This window comes from Dermacentor albipictus, chromosome 7 (genome assembly GCF_038994185.2).
Source record: "Dermacentor albipictus isolate Rhodes 1998 colony chromosome 7, USDA_Dalb.pri_finalv2, whole genome shotgun sequence".
Classification (NCBI taxonomy): Eukaryota; Metazoa; Arthropoda; class Arachnida; order Ixodida; family Ixodidae; genus Dermacentor; species Dermacentor albipictus.
The window spans coordinates 52,031,986-52,052,859 of NC_091827.1; the positions used below are offsets into that span (position 1 = coordinate 52,031,986).

A 20,874-nucleotide genomic window follows, 5' to 3' on the forward strand; every position below is an offset into this window, starting at 1 on the left:
TAGATTTTTGGTTTCCCCGATGTACGACGCCGGACAGTCGGCACAGCTGATTTTGTAGAAAACGCCTTGAGCTCAAGGCGTCGTCTTGCTGTTCAACGATATGGGCTGGTACCACAACTGAGTATTATTGTCAAAGACGGTTTCAGTATTATACGAAGGCCAATAACTACAGATTGTTTTGAGCTCCAAAGAACGTTAATTGCATTATTTGTGTCACATAAGATGTTCGCAAAATTATTGCGAATAACAAGTTACTTGCAAAAAAGTACGGACCTAAACAATCACAAAGTTACTGAATGAACAAGGGGCATTCACTTTTATGGCTATGATACCCAAATATATAGGTGCAACAAGTGGGCCGCTTTACTCATGTAATGTCTGTAATGTCTGACTACTCACTGGTTCATTGAAGAGCCCATAGAGCGCAATGCCGAATGAAACAGCATGTAGCAGCCATGCATGAATACTTACATTCTGCTGCCTTCGTACTTTGTGGACGAGCAAGCATCGCCGGGTACCTAAGCTCGTCGTCAACTAAGTTGTCCACTACTGCTTAACGTTCGAGTAGCTTTGAATTTGTGCACCACAGTTGGGAACGAAAACCTACGCCATGTGTTGGAGATCCACAGACGCACTATTGTCAGCAATGGCGTCTTACCGCTGAACAACGTTGCTGTAGCACGATGGATCTATGGAGGCGAACACGATCCAGCGGTTTTATGGAGTTAGTATAACCAATTCAAGAGGAAACGCTTCCTTTAGCACCCATGCATTAAAGTAAGTAAATACATGGGCACCGTTTTGACCATCAATATGTAACAATGTTTGTGCACAAGATGGTTGTACGGCTATGCGAAGCAATGCGGTAGTAGCATTTTCGGAGGAGTCCTACCATGAAGTTTGTGGAGTCTAGTAAGGGTAAAGTTCATTTCTCAACAGAAGTCAACAGCAAGCGCAGAAGCCGAGCAGCGATTCATACAATGGGAGCGAACGGTAGGGATAACTTGCGCAAATCCAACCCTCGTTATCTATGATGGCGCCGTCTAGCTAATGCGGCTGCAAGCGCACACTCTTGTAAACGTTATAGATACTCATCGGTTATTTCTAAAGAATATATGGATAGAACTGTTATATATACTGTAGATAAGCACGTAGAGCGTGGGAACGCATTTTGTGCTGTACGGGTTCTGTACTTTTGGGTTTCTTCAAAATAATTTTGGGCAATATGTAGATAAGTACGGTTGCCACCATGAGAGGGTTTGATATAGCGGCGCCTTTGTGGTTGCTACGATATGGCCCAGCTTTTCCTTTCATTGTATCCCACCCAGAGAGATGGTGGACTGGCTGGGCCAGTCCACCATCTCTCTGGGTGGGATACAATGACAATCGTCGGCAACTCTGTAACTTGTACCTTCTATTAGTAGCTGGCGGAAGTTAACCCGCATGTGAGATGTAAACAGGGAACCAGTGCAATCTCGGAGCACACACATGCTGGCACCCGCTTCATGTTCACACATGTTGTTTTTGAATTTTTTGCGATGCAAAGTGACGTTTCTGGCATTTTGCAATGGCGAGCCTTGCACAAATAAATGCGTATATCAAAAGAAGAAAAGAAAGCATAACAATAAAGACACATAAACGCGTCCTGCTCAGCGTTGAGCACGCTATCTGCTTTCTGCTTTTCTTGGTTTTGTCACAATGAATCAAGCATCTCAATTATATCGAAATATTTATTTCATGTACATCTGCGTACGCATTTCTTTTTTCATTTCACATAGAAGCTGTCGAGCGATTAGGTCTTCAATATTTCTTGAGCTCACCACAATCCCGTAGGTACTGCAAAGAGTTTGAAAGGAGTATAAGCAATGGTAAAACTATGCGAATGATCAGCCCGACGCATGAAAACATATCAAAGTGCATGCATTTCTTGCTCACAAACAATGACCTAATAGTAAAATTATGGGCATGCTATGAGCGTCTCGGTACCTATGTGAAGCAAAGCTATCTTGACGCGGCTAATCAAAGGCTTTAACTTTGCCCATTTCATTCTTGTGGCTTCGGCACAAAGTATACTGGAGCCCGCGCACGTGCTCTCGTCGCAGCCGTGCTACGCGCCGTGAGACGCGTGGTGATCGTACGAAAGAGCTAGTTGCCGTTGGCACGGTAAAAGTATACGGGCTATTGTGACATAATGATTAAAGCATTGGGTTGCTGTGCAGGGTGATGAAGGTGTCGATCTCCCATTGGACCGATATGTAATTATCTTTTTTAGCTTGAACTCTTTTGCAAGACAGCAGCATCAGACAGCAACCATGGTCAGGGAAGTCCTGGAGGTGTGACAAACAAAGCTTCGCTTTAAGGACTTGCACGGGTATTATCACCATGGTCTATCATCGAGAGGCATGAATGCTAGCTGCGACCGTTCATCGCGATTATTGAATTTAATTGGCAATATGGGGTTTGAAATATTTTTACAAGTTGCCTGTGCGCCTCTGCTTGAATTAATTGTTTTCGGAATATATTTTACGCCCTAAACATTTCCGCGCCACAAACCATTGCACAAATAAATAAGAAGAAACTAAGCACACTCTGAGGAGGCCAATCTGTCGATTGAAGACTTAGCAATTGCAAATATTCAAATTTCTTTTTACTTATGTATATTGTCGGACGTGTCAAAACTGTTTAGCAGAGAAAAAAATCTGTTAAATTAACATGGCACATTCACTCGAACGGTGAAGCAGTGCCAGCGATAGCATGCTTTATCGCTGTACACTTGCGCTCTCGGACGGTGCTTCATCCATGGTTCTACGCATATGCGGGCAGTGCTGGACACTATCGAAGATACATGTATGTTAGATACTATCTTCGATGCTTTCTGGGTATCTTGCATCTGTATCATAATACATATGGCAAGACGTGTATCAGTTATTGTAATTCCGATGCACAAAAGAATGTATCGTGTATCTGAAGATACAAGATGCTGTCACAGCATCACCGGGCTAAACTGTAAACGTTGACAGAAATCCTATTGGCGGAGAAGACTATTGGCGGAGAAGATTGACTAGGTGGCGCTCGCGACGCAAGGGCAAAAACAAGCGCGCGAACGTCTGCGCGCAGTCGAGCTTTTGGGTGCTTGATTTTTTCTTTTAATTGGCTCGGTGCCGCGACACTTATTCGCAGCCACCGTACTGTGCTGCGTACGTCTGTGAGCGAGGCATCCTTCGCGCCAGTTTTGATGCCGCCGTATTGTCGTTATCGAAGCTTCTCTTACGTGGTGTTGGTTACGAAGCTAGAAGAATGCAGGAATTCGGTTGCCTTGCGTCTAGTGGCTTTCACAAAGCAGCGATTCGAAGGATCGCTTGCATGTATGTTTGACTAATGTAATATAGTTCGAGCAACGCAGCATATTTACTCAAAATATTACACTTTGAGCACGAAGAACAAATATTTTCAGATTTAACGAACGTTTAGTTCAAATGAAAAAAAATCGGTCGGACATGACAAATTTCCAAGAAAACATTTTTGTTCATACGCGTTTGCTGCTACATTATATAGATATATCATAAGAAGTTTACCATCGAAGTGTCTCGAGATACAAATGGAAGTTATTGTGCAGGATACAATAATTACGGTAGTATATCTTATACGTATATCTCAAATACGTGTTGCCGGAGTATCTTCTATCACATAATGATGCAGTTGCAAAGTATCTATGCCCTGCCCTATGTGCAAAGGACACATGTTGGATTGACGCAGCGTGTCGCAACGCGCCTGCCTGATAGAAGCAACAGTGCCCCGGAAACTAGGCGTCTCTGAATGTCGGCTTCACGAGCACGACTCGAGGTGATTGCAGGTGTCACCCCTTGGCACAGCCCGAAATGTGAACGACGAGAAACAGTCCGTAAAAGTCATAATCATCATCAATAGGTTATTTTTATGTCCACTGCAGGAGGAAAGCCTCTTCCAGACATCTCAAATTCCCGGTGTCACGCACTCGGCAATTCTAATTTGCACCTTCAACATTCCTAATTTCACCACTGGACCTAATTTACGGCTCTTCTCCACTGCGCTTCCCCTCTGTTGGCGCCCATTTGGAAATCGAATGGTCCACCGATTACTTGGCCTATGCAATGCATGGTCGGAATAGCTACGTTTCATTTCTGTGAATGTCAATAGAATATCGGCTATCTCTGTTTGGTCTCCCATTGGAATCGCCCTCTTCATTAGTCAGCGCCTAGTGAAATAATACACAACGTTAGCTTGACATTTACTTGTCATGAAACCAGAGCATATACACAGCAGCTCAGCGAGAATGCTAGCCTGCTTATATTGCGCGTGCGCCTATCCCGGCAGCCGAAGGCGAAACCCTGCGCTGGCTCTGCCCACGAGGTGTTTGAGCACATATTTGAAGGTGTGTCCACTGGCAGCGTCGTTTTTACAGTGAGACGCCATAGGCGTTTCAGAAGACATTGTATTCTTCCACGCACCATACGCGCATGTGCCGAAGACGCAACTGCACTACAACGCTAGCGGTGGCAAGGAAGATGTGAATGCGCCTCCAGTGTCTGGAGTATTGCTATTGTCTTCAACCGAGTAACAATGTCAGTCTTATTCAGCTACTTTACTGTGCCAATTTCTCTTTGAATTAGGAGCTGACGTGTCGAAATTGGTGTTACCCTTCAAAACATGCGATGTAAGGCCTGGAATGGCACTATACTAGCTATTCTGTGCTGTATGTACTCCGGACGGACGCCGTTGCCAGTGAAATGTATCACTTTGAGATCATGAACCATAATACTGCATTGAAATTTTAGCTCCAAATATTTCTGATAAAAGGTATACGCTGCGAGTGAAATATTTTATGAGTGTTCATGCCGGTGGCAATGCCTAAACGTTTGGACTAAGAATTCACTCGAGACCTTAAAACCTGGTCACAGCGTCTTTGGCATTTCAATACTGCAGCACCTATCCTAGCATATGGAAGCGTCCATATGGACTACCACGGCGACGCCGATGCGGATGATGATAATGAAAATTTGCATGAAGATTCTATACAATTGCTATCACAGTGATGTTGCGGGAATGCAGAGGGGTATGCTCACTGTAGTGTGAGATGCTTCAAGGCCAGCCTAATGTGCCTACGTTTGTACAATTCCAAATTGAACAAAGAATTCAGCCCTAAATCTGTTTAGGTTAATCTCTTGTTTATTTATTAAACATAATAAACACATAATAAGTCAACTTGAGTGCACAGTTATGTTGGAATAGGAAGTTAATATGCTTCCCTCCAAAATTTCATACGGTTGGTTAGCCTGACCATTGACGTGTTGCCTCATGTCATATGGCAAAATTATATTCAGCAGGAAAAGGAGTACCCTAGAGATATTCTTATTGAACAGCTGCAAAGAAGAGCAGTAGAATTTGTTCCAGTAAGTCACTGCCTTTGGTGAAGATTTTCATTCCTTGTATACTGCCTTCGGCACACTTTCAATTTTGAACGCAACTACAGCGAAGATTACCTTTGGCTAGGTTTTGATGGTGGCGACCTTTGTAATCCTTCACGAATATATTTTTTTTTGAATAGAAGGAAGCTATATGTGAAGTCTCAATGCCAACGTGTATAAGATATGAGATAAATGCCAGTTATAGACGAAAAAATTATGAGAAAATACTTCAAATAATATTTCGTTTATCCGTGCCCCAGAAATTTACTGCAATGTGAAAAAGAAGCAATACACGTCTCAATAAATTGGCATTCCAGAACATGAGTATTCACGAAAATAAAGGGTCGTATTGTTGTGAAAATCAGGCACCTAAATTGTGCAGAATATCTTAATTTTCTTCCTGACATAATAACGAACAGTTAAGTTAGACGCAAGTAAATTATTTTGATTATATAAGGGATCGATGTTGGGCTAGTTTGTGTAGTTCTTGGAAGAGCAAATAGCGTGTAAAATGAGGACAAGAAAAAAAAGGCAACATATGTGCTGATTACCAACGTTGTGTTTATTGCAACAAGGTGATAATTGCGCTTTTGCAATAAAGACAACGTTGTTAGGGCGTGTGTTGTCGTTCGTTCCTTGTCATCGTCTTACTCGCTGTTTCCCCTTTGAAATTTGAATATATTTTTTGAAATTATTGAAGGAAATAATCATTATTGCGGGAAGTCCCACCACACTTCAGGACAGAATAAGGTGACTTCACTGTTCCCATAGGCGAAATCATCATCACCATCATCATCAGCCTTGTTGCGCCCATTGCAGGGCAAAGGCCTCTCCCATACTTCTCCAATAACCCCGGTCATGTACTAATTGTGGCCATGTCGTCCATGCAAACTTCTTAATCTCATCCGCCCACCTAACTTTCTGCCGCCCCCTGCTACGCTTCCCTTCCCTTGGAATCTAGTCCGTAACCCTTAATGACCATCGGTTATCTTCCCTCCTCATCACATGTCCTGCCCATGCCCATTTCTAAGATATCATTAACTGAACTAAGGTGTCATTACCTCGCGTTTGTTCTCTCACCCAATCTGCATAGGCGAAATGAGCCTACATAAATAATTTGCCACCATGTGAGCAAATACGAAGAATATACTGACTTCAATTCAAAATAAGTTTCCTAGTGCAGTGCTCCTTCCTTCACCTATATTAGGTATGTCCTTTTTATGCGCGCTCTTCTTAATGCTTTGTAAACTCCCTCGCAGTTTGTTGAGTAGGCTATTGGCTTTGCGTGTTCATGCTGCTGCCGTTGTGTTGCCTAATAGCAGGCTCGCACAAAGCGACTGTCATATTTATTACATTGTTCCAGGCTATTGGCCTCGTCTTCTACGCATTTCTCAGCGCTAAAGCAAGTAGTGTCTATATATATTCCCTGCAAGAAACATAGGTTCTCAAGAGCAGCATTTCTTTGTGAAACAAACAATTCTAACTTCTCTAGGCCTACGTTACTAAGCAATATGCTACAATGGTATGTATGCCTCTACCGTGCCAACACCAACTTTTTCATTGAGATGATCACGGCATCTTTATGATGATTGCCATATTACGGCCCATGTGCACATCAGGAGATTGGCGAATCAAATGATAGTACATTTGAAATGCTTAGAAAAAAACAAGAAATGCAATACAATACAAGAGTTGTCATATTGAACCTGCGAACGAGTTTCTATAACGCCAAGGACGTGTACTCAAAAGGGGCAAATTTGTCGTAATTCCTTAACCACTTCACGAAAGCTTCGCGCCACGTAAATTCGAAAAAGTAGGATCTGCCGAATTTAGTTTACACAAATGATTACACTTACCACAACTGCACTCGCATACGTCGCCCCTAATATTACATAGGTGAATCTCGTTGTTGGGGCAATGATGATGTCGTCGTACAATCTCGCAGTGATTTACATTTTCAACTGAATGGGAAAATAGGAAATACGTATTATTACAACCCCGTCTTTGTTTGGTAAACTGTTCTTGTCTGCGCCACTAAACGGTAACCTTGTGGTCAAGGTGCATCTTTTAATATTGCATGCTGCTCCAGTATAAGCAATTTCGACTTTTCGATAAGCTGTCTTGCACCGGTATTTGTGATTCTATTTCCTCCAGCAGCGAAATATAAGGAACTTTCGATAAGTTATTGGCTATTGGTTATATGGCTCGAGTTTTCTAAAGAGTCCATGTAATGAGAGAGTATTCATACCTTCGTTTTCTGTATGATGTAGCGCTATAGTGATATTGCGTTTTTCATAACAGAAATTTATTCACCGAAAAAAAAGTGTAAAAATAATTTGTTCGGAGAGTTTAGAATAATAAGTGTTGGAGAGATTAAAATAATACTTGTACAGGTTGCTTCACATTCCACGTCATTTACTACCCCTTTCATGGCTTGCATCGTACTGACACGCTTCCTATCTTCCTCGTCCCCCTTTTCGCACTGCCTTTAATACGTCTTACTCGTTCTTGTAGCATAAATATATATATATATATATATTTTTCACCGCATGCACCCTGTTATGAGCCACGATTATCTCACTTGCTTTCGCATACAATGACCCTTCGCGTTACGTTATGAAATCAGTGGTGACCACCTGCTCATGGCCCGTTTGTAGTTAACAGGCTTTCCACAGTCCATCTCTCAAGTCGTTTATAGCTATGTAGAAGCGGAAGGACTGCTCATTCAATAGGAAGGGCGAATGCCTCTCGAAATGTGTTCATCCGCACTGGGGTGTCTGCTGAGCGGTAGTTTATTTCGCAATATGCCACGTGTTTGCGCAAAGGTAGTCACATATAACATATCGATATAAGGTACCATGCACCGAGCATGGTCTCTCATCCTGCTAAATCATCGGATAGTTATAATCTGAACTATATGCCGCTGCTCATGGATATTGCATGTTTACTCCTCATTCCTTCGGAAGCGCTGCAAGCGGTTTGTGAGTTTCAGTACATTTATCATTCACAAGGGACGGTTATTGAGCTCTATACAGCACTCTCTCAAGCCTTTACGTATTCGACTGGTTGAAACGGAGCACTCGATACGTGTTCTACTCGTTTCCTCCCGTTTATCGCACTTGGAGCCGTTCAGAATCTCTCGTCGGAGCGGCTGTGAGATCTCGCCGCGGCATACCAGCTGGCTAACGTATGCATGCCAGGTGGCTAACCCATCACCTTGACAAGTTTTCAGGCCCCCAGCATTATGTATATCAACTATAAAACACTTACCGCAGTAGCATTGGCATTGATTGTTCTCAGGAATAAAGCATGCTCCTTGCTTACCAACCTCGCAATGTGGGTGGCATTCCACTGGCAACGATACTTGAATAGAGAAAGAAACTGTCAGTTCAAGGAGCATTCCGGATGTACCAAATAACGTAAGCTAACTAAAAAGTGTTTTTTTGGCCGACCACACTATAGACTAGCCTGCATTCTTTTGTTCAAATTTACCGGCTAAACATTCAACGTAAGAATATCAAGAATAGCGCTCACTGGAAAGATAAAACTGTGGTGACACAGGTGCTTACGTTCCTGTTGTAATATCTTTTCTGCAATGCATCTCTTCATTAGGCATGACGTTCATCCATTACGCGTAACCTGATTAGACATGATGTCTGCATAAACAATTGTAAGCAACTGATGTTGCTTAAGCTATGGACTGTATCCATAGTAAGAGAAATAGGGTGTGTCACGTATTACATAGTAAACTGCATTCTTGCCTAATTTTAAGATACAAATTATGGGAATGGAACGTGAATTAAAAATAACGGGCAGGTAAATGGTGAGATAGGATTAGCCAAGTTACAGGCGTAATTTAAAGGTATGTAATCAAGCTTCTCGGGACACTAGTTGCATCTAGGCTGTAATACAAATTAGTATTGACCATTCTGTTCCATGTGGAAGAGACCCATATGAACAAAGGTAGTCCATTTTTTCCAATTGAGCTGTTGTGCACGAGGTCGTGCGATCAAATCCCGGCCTCGACGGCAGCATTTCGATGGGGGTGAAATGCGAAAGCACTTGTGAACATTAATCTAGGTACATGCTAAAGAACGGCAGGTGGTTCAAATTATTCCAGAGTCTTCCACTACTGTGTGCCTCCTAATCAGATTGTGTTTTTGGCTCGCAAAACCTCAAAATTCAATTCAATTAGGTCAGTTTTTTTTCGTAAACGGACAGATAATATCTGTTAACTTGGTAATCGCTTTCCTCCCATTGGTGCAGCTTGCGTCCATTGCTGCAATCCAATGGTTATTTTAGCGACCATCACAATAGAAAAAAACAGCAGTGTTTGCTATTAATATTCAAAGCCTAGATAGAAAATTTCCTACGCTCAAATTTTGGCTTAGTGCAATAAACGACCACAGCATGCAATATGCACATGCCTGTTTTGTTACACAGACTCACAGATAGCGTGTCGCATATTGTGCCTTGCAAATTTTATAAGAGCGTGTTATTCTAAACAGCTAGAGATATGGGGCATTGTATGTTGTAAACTGTATAAAACATAGAGATGAAAACACCTAAAAGTTAATCTCATCCAAGCCTCGTCGCTGCCATTTAGTTTGCGGTCTACAAGGCCATGCAGCTGTGTGTATTCATCGCAAGCCATTGTCCCGTGAGGCAACCTCTACCGTCGGTTGCGTTTGCTGCTTCTTTTGTCTTTTTATTTTCAAATGCGTTTCTTTTCGCAGTGCAGAAAAACAAGCTATCATTCATGGCCGCCCTTGAGCGGAATATAATACGGCCCTGGTATGCCACATCGCATCTTGTGCACACGACAACCAACCACGCTTCTTTGTTCGGACAGAAAAGGCTGCTGCGGGATGAAAATACAAGATTTTGCATTCTGCCAACAGCAGTCGCCTCTGTAGCACTGCAAAAATTTAGGCACTGTGTCTCTCGTCCTCATTTTGTGTGCCTCACACGTGCGACGCGCCGAATGCAGATCCTGGCTTTCTCGAAGGAAATATTTATTGAACCAATTTTCGAGGGCACATTCGCCAATACGTAGGGAAAAAAATACGCCTGCAGCTTGCGGTCTTGCTTCTATGTAGTACAAACACCCTAGTCCCCAAAAAGTGCGACTGTCGGTTTTATTATGGTGAATTTTCCCCTCATAAATACGTGCACATGTAACTACTAGGGAATACGGTGGTACAAAGACGTGCGTAAAATTCTGCTACCGTCATATTGCAAGCAAGTAACGTCAATCGGGCGCGTGGCATTCCCAATATACTTTAGGTGGTGAGGCATGTCGTAGAGAGGAACGTCGCTTTTATTGGCGCTGATGAGAGATCGGCGCCCCATGTACTATATGAGGTTCGTGCAACAATTTACAGCTGCCCTTTCAGGTGCATGGAGACTTTCACTTGCCAAATCTAACGTTCTTGGAAAACCACCGAATTGCGTCAAGGCCCTTTTAATGGTAAAAAGGCTGCTTTTGCGGCCTACTCACCTGCTACACTGGTAGTTGTGAAACAGCTGATTCAGGAAGAGCTATGATAAACTGGGACGAAAATCTACTATGGTAAAGTCAACTCACATATATTTCTGTGGGCTGATTAAAGAAACAATGGGCTCGGTAATGCATCGAATTTACGCAAGTGCTTTTCCTTTCATTGTAGAAGCGTTCAGAGTACGGAATCTCGCGATACGACAAAGAAATGTAGATGATTTTTTGATGCAGACTACAATTCGCATTATATTACAAAAAAAGCACTCCTGGCCATAACCACTTTATTTTCTGCCACTCAAGTTGTATCTGTTTTAACGCGATAGCGTTAAGGAGCTCGTGTCGCAGAAAAGCCGGTGTCGTCGGCGGCGGTGTCGGCGTCCGCGGCGTTGACCGTGAGCGATAAATCACGGCAGGCACTTCATAAATAAAAAGCAACTTCCAAGATGTGCTGGGTGGGAATCGAACCAGAGTCTCCGGAGTGTGAGACGGAGACACTACCACTCAGCCACGAGTTCGATGCTTCCAAGCGGTACAAACGCGCCTCTAGTGAATGCGGTGTTGCCTTCGAAACTAGCCGTGGAAAATTATACTGCGGTTTATATCGGTAATTATGAACATGTAACTTACAGAAGTCACAATTACACGAGTAGCGAAGTGCGTTTCCGCTGCATTTCTTCTGCGCTTTCCGCACACGCAGAGCCATTTTGCGGCAAACACAGAAGACTCCCTCCTCTCCATGTACGGCGCTGCCCGGACAGATGGCGCGCCACGCGCGCATTGGAGCTGCGAGGACCGGTGCGAGGCGGTTCGCGGCCCGGACTCTCTCTCCCCTGACAACGCTTCGCCTTGCTCCCTCTGGAGAATCAAGCGCCCTTCCTTTCTTTAGATCCCTATCTGTCTATCTCTCTGCCCGTGCCGATCACGACGTTTGGCTGGCGTGCATCATTTCTCCCTCCGAGATACCGAGTTCTTCGGTTCGTTCCGCTTGCTCAGGCGCACGTTTCGTTGCTAGGCCGAACGCCGCGTTGCTCGACCATATGGCTCGACGCTCACCGCGTCCGATGCGGGGCACCTCGTAAGTGATGGCTGCCCTGTAGCCCATTGTCTTACACCCCTTGGCGGGTCGACGGGAACGCTGTCGCGTTCCACTCTTGAAGGCGAAGCTTAAGCGTCCTCCAATTTTTTTTCTTTCATCAAACAAATCGGAACCTACTACTACGCCTTCAATACTTTATCTCTCATAGGTACCTATATTAGTGTTTCGACATGCGGTTAAACATCTGCAGCTTGCACGTTTTAGATAACTGTGTCATAAAGGATGATAGAACTACTGCACACAACCTTCTCAAGAATATTTCCTTGATGGATCTTGAATATGCGCACACAATGTTCCTATACAAGGCTAAATAGAGCTTGTTATAACAGGCCGCAATATTCATACAGTAGCCCAAGAATTTTTTTTCGTTTGTGCTGAAATAGCACAAGATGACGGACTTGTAGGTGACTTTAAATCTCAAAAACAACTTACCAGGAAACCATGACTCGCTAACTCTTAAAAAAATACTTAGGTAAATATATGACTTAACGAAAAAGCTCCGAAGACCTCCCAAGTCTATTTATCGAAAATAAATTCTGTGGATTCTGCCAATTTTCATATCCATTTTAAATTCCCCCAACAACAATTTTGAAGTTTGTATATTTATTCTCTTCCGCTTTGTAAAATTCATAGTAACAAAATATTGTAAACCTTCTTGCGAATACTTTCAAGGGGCTTATCTCATTGTTACAGCTGACCTCAAAAAGAGAAATAATACAATCTCTTTCTTTCACAGTAATGTATGCAGAATTAATATGTCTTCAAATGCGTTAAAATATTTCTTTGTATTATTGATCAATGTTAGGATGATCGCCAAATAACGTATATTTAGTTATTAAAATGTATATATCATATATCATAAAGTATTTTTTAATACTGTTGATCAAAAGATAACTATCTGTGTATTTTGAACAAAAGAAATACCGTAGCTTGCGCTTTGCTGCATACATAAGGACAGCTTTCCTGGCGTATATTTAGTGACACGTAAATTTTAGTGCAGTAAATGTTACCGTACTCTTAAACACGCTTAGACTGAGAAAACCGTGATAGAAGAGTGCCAGCACACGTCTCACAAACCGGCGGTAGTAAATAATCAAGTTATATGTACTTAAATATATTCCATGTCCTCTCTATTTATTGTGAAAGCAAAAAAGAAAGATCAGTTTGCCCACGGTAGACGAAAACAAAGTTATTCATGTTTAGTTTATTAGGCAGCTAACCTTTTCTTCAAAGCTTTTCTTCAAGCCATACCTTCAAAGCTCCACACTTGCGAAATAAACTCGAGACTTGAATGCACATTTTACTACTCCGGCTAATCTTATACCGAGAGATACTCTCTCGATATGGGATAGTCTCTCGTTATACACGTTGCTGTTTTCGATGCCTATAAATTTGCTCGCAGAATGAATATACCGTAATCAAGACTTAATATAAGGTTCTATATTATTATTATGAAGTGAAAATTAAAAAAGAAGTTGAGGTATACTTGCTTCTGCCTTTCTCGCCCTTCACATATCCGGATAATGCTGCTGGCAGAAATATAAGGAAACACAGAGCTGTGTATTTTGCGGCTATTGTTGGCTGCAATAAAGAAATACCGTGATTTAATATTTCATAACTGGAATCATCCTTGTGCATTAACCATGATAACCTAAATGTGCGAAAAAAGATAGAACGCTTAGATTGATACGTATACACAAATATATTTTTGTTATGGAGACATACTTAATTTCTTACATTTTTTTGTACTCGCCGGTTTCCTGACCTCAAAGCTCAATGGTGTTTTAAAAGTGTAAAATACTATCTGTGACAGATAGCTAGGTGCCAAAATTTTGACTCATTCGGTATATAATATTGGCGATAACATTCTCACAAGCAAGTAAATGTGTTACTGTGTAAAACTTCAAATGCACAGACACTGTCTGATTAGGGCTTACCTGCATTTTTAGATGTCTAGGCGAAAACCCAAGCTACCGGGCAGACGTATGCCTCTTGCTAATGCACGACAGCTTGCAGCAGTAAGTAGGTTAGTCCTTTTCGTGGAAAGCTTTCCGCAAAGGAAATGTCACCCGGGTGACAAGCGAATGAATCCGTCCCATCTATTTGTTGACGACATAAGCCCAAACGCTGCGCCCTTCAACAAAGGAAGACTAAAAACGTTATATAGAACTGTGCCAAAAAAGCAAGACCAGCTGGCTGACATGGACAGTATTATTGTGTTGGGAGGCATGACAGATGTGCATAAAAAGATTTGCAAAATATTCTTTTCCCTAGCAAATACCAAGAAAGTTGCTTACCATTGAATATATATATATATGTGTGTATGTGTGTGTGTGTGTGTGTGTGTGTGTGTGTGTGCGTGCGTGCGTGTGTGTATGTGTGTGTGTGTGTGTGTTTGTGTGTGTGTGTTTGTGTGTGTGTGTTCTTTTGTTAGGAAATCTCATAATACATAGAAAACGCTAGCAAGATCGCCAAAACACCGCTCAGGTTCGAGCACGCCTGTGCCATTTCTTCGCGATAACGAACCTTCGCAGCGTGTGATCCATACTTCGTTTGGCGCAATGAAAGTTTACTTATAAAACTGAGAGCACGTGAGGAGTGCCTGTCTTACAATGTGACAGCTATCGCTTTAAGACGGTAGCTGACTTTTCACCGCCTCCTTGCTTCCTAGTATCCTTAGGGCCAGCTCGGATATGGTTCCTTTGGCAAATGCCCTAACAGCTGATATGGAGTCACTGTAGATTGATGTCCTCTTGTCGCCCAATAAGGCCATCGCTATTGCAGCCTGCTCTGCGATCTCAGAGGATGTCGTCCGAATCAAGATTGCGTTCGTTATTTGCCTTTCATGATCTACGCTAACTACAGCGAAGGCTTGTCCGTCGGCGTAGCGCGCAGCGTCTACGAAACTGTTCTCCGAAGCCCGTTCACGAGCCTTTTCCAGGAGAGCCTTCGCGCGCGCCCAACGTCTTCCCATGTTGTGTTCTGGATGGACGTTTCGTGGGATCGGGGCGACAATGATGTGGTCCCGCTGCTCTCGAGGGATGCTACAGAACTTTGTTTTGACTACTGTGGGGGGAACGCCCAGCTCCTGTAAGATGCGTCTTCCAGCTTGTGTGGTAGATAGCCTGACGAACTGGGCCCTCTCCTGTGCTTCCGCTATTTCCTCTAGCGTGTTATGCATCCCAAGTTGAAGTAAGCGTTCCGTGTGAGTGTATATGGGGAGGCCGAGAGCTCTCTTGATTGCCTTCCTGATTAATGCGTTGAGCTTATCCCGCTCCGATCTTTGCCAGTTGTGCATGGCCGCGACGTAAGTGAAATGACACATTACGAACGCATGTACCAATCTCACGAGGTTATCTTCTCCGAGGCCTTGCTGCCGGTTGGCCACTCTTCTGATTAGTCTGATGGCATTGTCCGTCTCCTTAGTGAGTCGCAGCACTGTCTGGTTGTTTGAACCATTCGACTCTACCATCATGCCGAGAATCCGGATAGCATCCACCCTCGGAATATATCCTCCGTCGTTTGTGCACAGTTTTATGTCGCATCCGGCGAGTGGTTTCCACCCCTTTGGTTTCGGGCCTCTGCGCTTGGGTCGATAAAGTAGCAGTTCCGACTTGTGCGGTTAGCACCGAAGGCCCGTGGACTCAAGGTATCTCTCGGTAGCATCAATTGCCTCTTGCAGTGCCGCCTCTACCTGTCCGTCACTACCTCCCGTACACCAGATGGTAACGTCGTCTGCGTATATGGTATGACTGATACCGTCGATAGCAGAGAGTGTCCTGGATAGTCCAATCATGACGAGGTTAAAGAGGGTTGGGGATATGAGTGCCCCTTGTGGCGTCCCCTTAGACCCCAGCTTGATCATGTCTGAAGTCAGGTCCCCAATCTTAAGGGTGGCTTCTCTGTTGTGGTGTGTTGCGTTAAGGGTGGACTCTGTGTGTTGCGTTGGTTGGTTTTAGTGTTCGTCTCGTCGAGGAGATGCTTTAGAGGAGAGGGCTCTGCAGTGTTCCTCTATAGTTCTGTTGGTCCACAACAAATCATGTTTTCTTATTTTGTCAGACAGGTTATTCCACTGAAGGGAGCTTCTGGGGATTGTTCGTAGAAATTAGACGCAGCGTTATTACAAAAAATTGAAGTGCCACACATGTCACTATAAAAGCGGTACGTTTATGTATGAAATTTTCGCATGATGCAAAATTGGGTCTGACGACCTATTTCAGTCGGTACATTTACTCAAGAAAAGTTGAAAAATGACACTTATGGAAAGTTCTAAGTTAAAAGTTGACCATTGAAATGGTATTCATTGCGTGTTTTCAAGACGCATGAAACTTGCTCCACCTATGAGAACGACATGCACCCATCGATAACTTATTGTTCAAGGTAATTCTAGTAGGGCTAACCTGTTGGGTTGAAGCTTGGTGGTAAAAAAACTGTGCATTTACAAACTATGCCAAAAGCATTGACAGAAAACGTAACGTGTTTAAAAATACCTGGAAGCTCTAACACCTCGACGAATTTCAATGGAAATGCCCGTTCTTAATATAATAGGTTAGATCAGGATGCTTAATGTGAATGGGAGGAGTGCTGTAATCTGTTGAGTAAATACCTGCTGTACGAATAAATGTGACTCCCTAAGTCGATGCACTATGCTGCCTGAAACATCTTGAGCAAGGTATTTGACCTGCGGGCCACCTCAAATATTCTGATCATAAATGCTTCAGAACGCTTGTCAAAAATTACAGTGGCAGTGCAAGGATAGCATGCTGATTGGCCGACAAGAAACTGTCAAAAACGAAGTTCTATCTTAAGCTTGTTTTACTAAGAGCAGAACATGTGAGATTGTTTTACAGATTGTTTTTTTTTAAAATTTCATTTGAAGTATAATATGCGAAAATCTCTCGGAACAGATGAGGTCGGGAGAAAATATTGTAAAACTTGCAAGATACGTTTAGTCCCAATAATATACATGTTCCTATATTTGAATTTTTTCGTAGCTTTCGTGCAAGAAAATATGGCATGCAGAGAAAATACTCACTTTAAGATAACAGTATTCTCAACTGATATTTCTTCACAATGCACATTAATGGCTGCACTGGCACACCTGCTCACTAGACTGAAAAAAATCCTTATAATTTTTCTGCCCACGTAAGACGTGTCGTGCGCAATGCTTAAAAATACGTATAGCTAATGAAGACGCCGACATCGTGCACAGATGATACCGCGAGGAATACAATTGTACAAAGCGATATTGGGCAAGAAAAATGACGCAAGTACCGCAGGTTGCAAGTGCCTCATGGACTTAGAAAAAAAAAAGAAAACTCTTCTAATTCCCGAGGGAAAGCTAAGAGACACAGTCCATTCTGGCAAATAGCGCATGAAAGTGCGCGCACGTCGCACAATAATACATCATTCCTGACATAAAAAAGAGCTTGTGATGACACAGCAAACTAATTGTTTTTTTTATTATTCAATCAGACGTCATGAAAATTATTTAATTATGGATGCAAAGGCAGGATCCACGAGAGATTCATTATCCGCAATTTCTGCAGCAGTGTGCTCAAATACACCTAAACTACCTTGTACTCAAGGATTAACGTAACTGTGGAATAAAATATTAACGACAGCCGATAACCTACGCCAAAAATCCTGAAATATTGGGCTAAATGCGGGTGGTTGACCAGTGGGCAAAGGGTTTATTTTGATGAACAGTTCCTTGTTCGAGGAAAACTCCATCTGGTTGCATGGTATGTGCCAGCAGTTCCTTCGAGAGGGTCCGACGAGAAGAGTAACAGGGCCTTTGGTGTATCATCTGTTGCTATAACACATTGCTCGGTCATGCTTTGAAACAACTAAGGAAAGTAGCTGTACCTAAGAAAGATCGAAACTGAAACATAATTTCATTGACTGCTTTTAGCTCTCTTGCGCACCAAAGTACTGAACATCAGCCTCTTCTGACATGAACTGGAACTACGATGCGAGACAAGTTAAACTGTGTTCTAAGGTACGCACACTGACGTACAAGGAGACGGCTTGCCCAAACTTATCCTTTTCTAACTAGACGTCACTATCAGACTTTCTTATTTTATGTGTAAAGCAGCGATTGGGAACTGCATTAAGCGATATCAAAAGTGCGCATTTGTGGTCGTGAGCAGCTTTCTTCTTAAGTGACTTTCAAAAAGCATAGGCTTAGGCTTAGGCATAGGCTAGGCATAGGCACAAGCTTTTGCATAAGCGAAAGGGTGCAGTGCCTTCTGCAATACTTGAACATTTATTCTTTGTACATTTGCCGTCCAACTATATAGGCAACTGGCAGCTGTGAATACTGTTAGCTACTGTGGAAACTACGTGGTGTGGTTGTTACATTAACCTTTGACGTTTTTTAGTCAACAATTTTATTCTCAGCGCACACTTTGTTTAGGTATGTGCCTTGTTTGAGGCTTTTCACGCCCATTCCTCTACATGCTGCTGAACGCTTTCTTCACGAGCATGGCAACAAAGAATTGTTTGCGAACCCACCGCCATCTGGTGATGAAGAATTTCAATTTTATGCACATAAAGTAACCTGCCCGCCCCCCCCCCCCCCCCCGTCCGCCCAGTAAAGTATTGCTCCTTATGGCCTCCGAAATATATTTATAGATCCCACTTCTCTCGGTGTTCGTGTGGAGCGCTATACCTTTCCTCAATTCACCAGCAGCGTTGTTGGGCGGTAGCTTTGCCAATAAAAGATGTGTAAAGATGTTCTGCGAAGGCGTTTATTATTTTAGCCTCATTATCCAGAATGCTACCCTTATTACCCTATCTGGAACGTTTGGATAGGGCACGCCAACGTACATCCCCATGCGATTGACTACAAGGCTGTAGTTGAAAGTACGTACGAGCACGTGCGCTGCCTGCTTCATCCCTGCAACTTTTAGTGTGCATTTTTGGTATCTGTGCCTTAACGTTATAAATGTTGTCAATTTCATAGTTTTATTAGTAGTGGAGCTGCAGCAGAACAGTTTGTTTCTTTGTTGCCGCAGATAAATTACGAAAAACGTCATTAGACTTAAACTGTCATCTTCATTGCACAAGTTAAAGCAACTAGACGCTCGCTAGATAAGGACAAGATGTCTGGGCCTGACGGCCTGGGTACGGATTGCAATAGGTAATTTTTTTGCCCTGTCTTAGCTTCTTTGTGCTTAAGGTGTGTAAAGAAGGTCACAGACTAGAGTCTGCAAGCCACGCTACATAAAGAGTACACCCTGCTTTTTTTTCTGAAACAGCGGCGCTACTAAATTGCAGAAAAGGCAGGGATAGCATCTCATATTCCTTTGCAATGTCGACTATAAGATTTAACAGCCATTAGGCCATAAATGGGAGAAAAAAGTTTCCAGATTCACGATTCAAACCGTATTCACCATTGTTTAAAACGGTGTGCAGAAGTTCCCTCTACACACATCCTGCTTCTTCGACAAGCGAACTAAATCTGAGGCTGGTCTGAAACTGCCCTAATATTATGTATATACATATATATATATATATATATATATATATATATATATATATATATATATATATATATATATATATATATATATATATATATATATATATATATATAAACACTCTAGTGGGCCTTCCTATCACCTCTCTACGACTCTGCGAATTTTCACGGAATGGATTCTTCGTGGCAGACCATCAAACGTCTTGCCATATAGGATGATAAATCCAGACAAATGTCACCGTTGCGTGCTGTTCGCTGGAATGTGTAGCAGAAAGTGCTGGTCGGGTTGCACTAGTACTTCCCTCTGGAGCTGCGTGGCCGTCGCCACGTTAGCCGCTTCACAGTTGTAATTATCCGTGACTCCCCTCAGAAGTCTTGCACAAAGTGCAGCGCTTCCCTTTCTACTGACGTGCTAGGCAACAGGGGAGGGGTAAAGTACTGTACAGAGCAGAAGGGGAGCTAGAAGAGACAGTTGAAATATAAGAGAGGGGGGAGGAGACGAAAGAAGGCAAGCAAACCCCACTGCTATACGACAGCGGTTGCGGGGAAACAGGTTATGCTCAAGTTCAAGCTACGGTACAGTACGTTGCTGCCATTTCTGCAAATTACCGCCTTGCAAATATGTCAAGTGGGCAACTTCCGCAGGGCGTGCGGAAGCAGAGCCGCATTAATTAAAGCGCACCGCAGGGTCCAGGAAACACTACGGAAGTGGTCGACATTTCAAATGAACACGTCTGTGGCCGTAGCGTTAGCTTTGCTGCTATGACATTGCTAGAGGTCGTGGACTTGATCCCTATCGGGGCAGGCGCATTTCGACGCGGGCGTAATTGAAAACGCACGTGCATTTAGATTTTGGAACGTGTTAAAGAACATCACGGTGTCAAAATTAATGCGGAGTCCGTCGCTGCGGCTTGTTTCGTAATCCGAGTGTGATTTTGTAACGTACAGCCCAAAAATCCAATATAAGTTTATTACTTCTGCCACAATGCAATGTATAATGCGAGCAAATGAGAACGCTCAACCCTCTAAGAAGGTATAAAATAAGACCCGCAACAACCCCTCGAGCAAACACCTGTCCCTGTGTGGTCTGTGTATCACGGAAACAAACATCAACTCACCACTCTCGTGTTAGCCTAACGTAGAAGAAATTAGGCTGTTGTCGTCAATATCACCGCTAACTATAGTCAATCGAAGCAGCACGGAAAGCTTCCCTTACATCGATTCCCACAGTATATGGGATCTGTATAATTTTTTTTTCCTACAATTGATTTCAGTAACTTGCCTTGTAATCGATAACATGTGCTATGTAGAAAGAGCACTAGGATAAGTAAAGACTGTAAAATTTCTGAAT

The 20,874-nt window shown here is 42.9% G+C and overlaps 1 protein-coding gene across 2 annotated transcripts; it reads right to left on the reverse strand.

Annotated features, from left to right (window-relative positions):
- Nucleotides 1-1,712: 1,712 nt before the first annotated feature.
- On the reverse strand, nt 1,713-17,123 carry LOC135897173 (uncharacterized). Of its 2 annotated transcripts, none has more exons than XR_011507407.1 (5): nt 17,076-17,123; nt 13,531-13,621; nt 8,715-8,807; nt 7,301-7,405; nt 1,713-1,836 (listed from the first exon to the last, which is right to left on the reverse strand). XR_011507407.1 is itself a non-coding variant. In XM_065425758.2 (5 exons), exons 1-5 carry the CDS (start codon nt 13,981-13,983, stop codon nt 1,817-1,819), a joined length of 315 nt encoding a protein of 104 aa, XP_065281830.2. In that variant the 5' UTR covers nt 13,984-14,133; the 3' UTR covers nt 1,713-1,816. The 2 variants fall into 2 exon arrangements, 1 of the variants encoding a protein (XP_065281830.2); XM_065425758.2 differs by lacking the exon at nt 17,076-17,123 and adding an exon at nt 13,978-14,133.
- Between the last annotated feature and the right edge of the window lie 3,751 nt (nt 17,124-20,874).

Bases quoted from the DNA above. Each gene is read 5' to 3' on its own strand.
- LOC135897173 (XM_065425758.2), bottom strand. The intron at 7,406-8,714 runs GTAAGTGTTTTA...TTTCCCATTCAG, and splicing joins TCAATGCCAATGCTACTGCG to TTGAAAATGTAAATCACTGC. The intron at 1,837-7,300 runs GTAAGTGTAATC...AACTCTTTGCAG, and splicing joins CGTATGCGAGTGCAGTTGTG to TACCTACGGGATTGTGGTGA.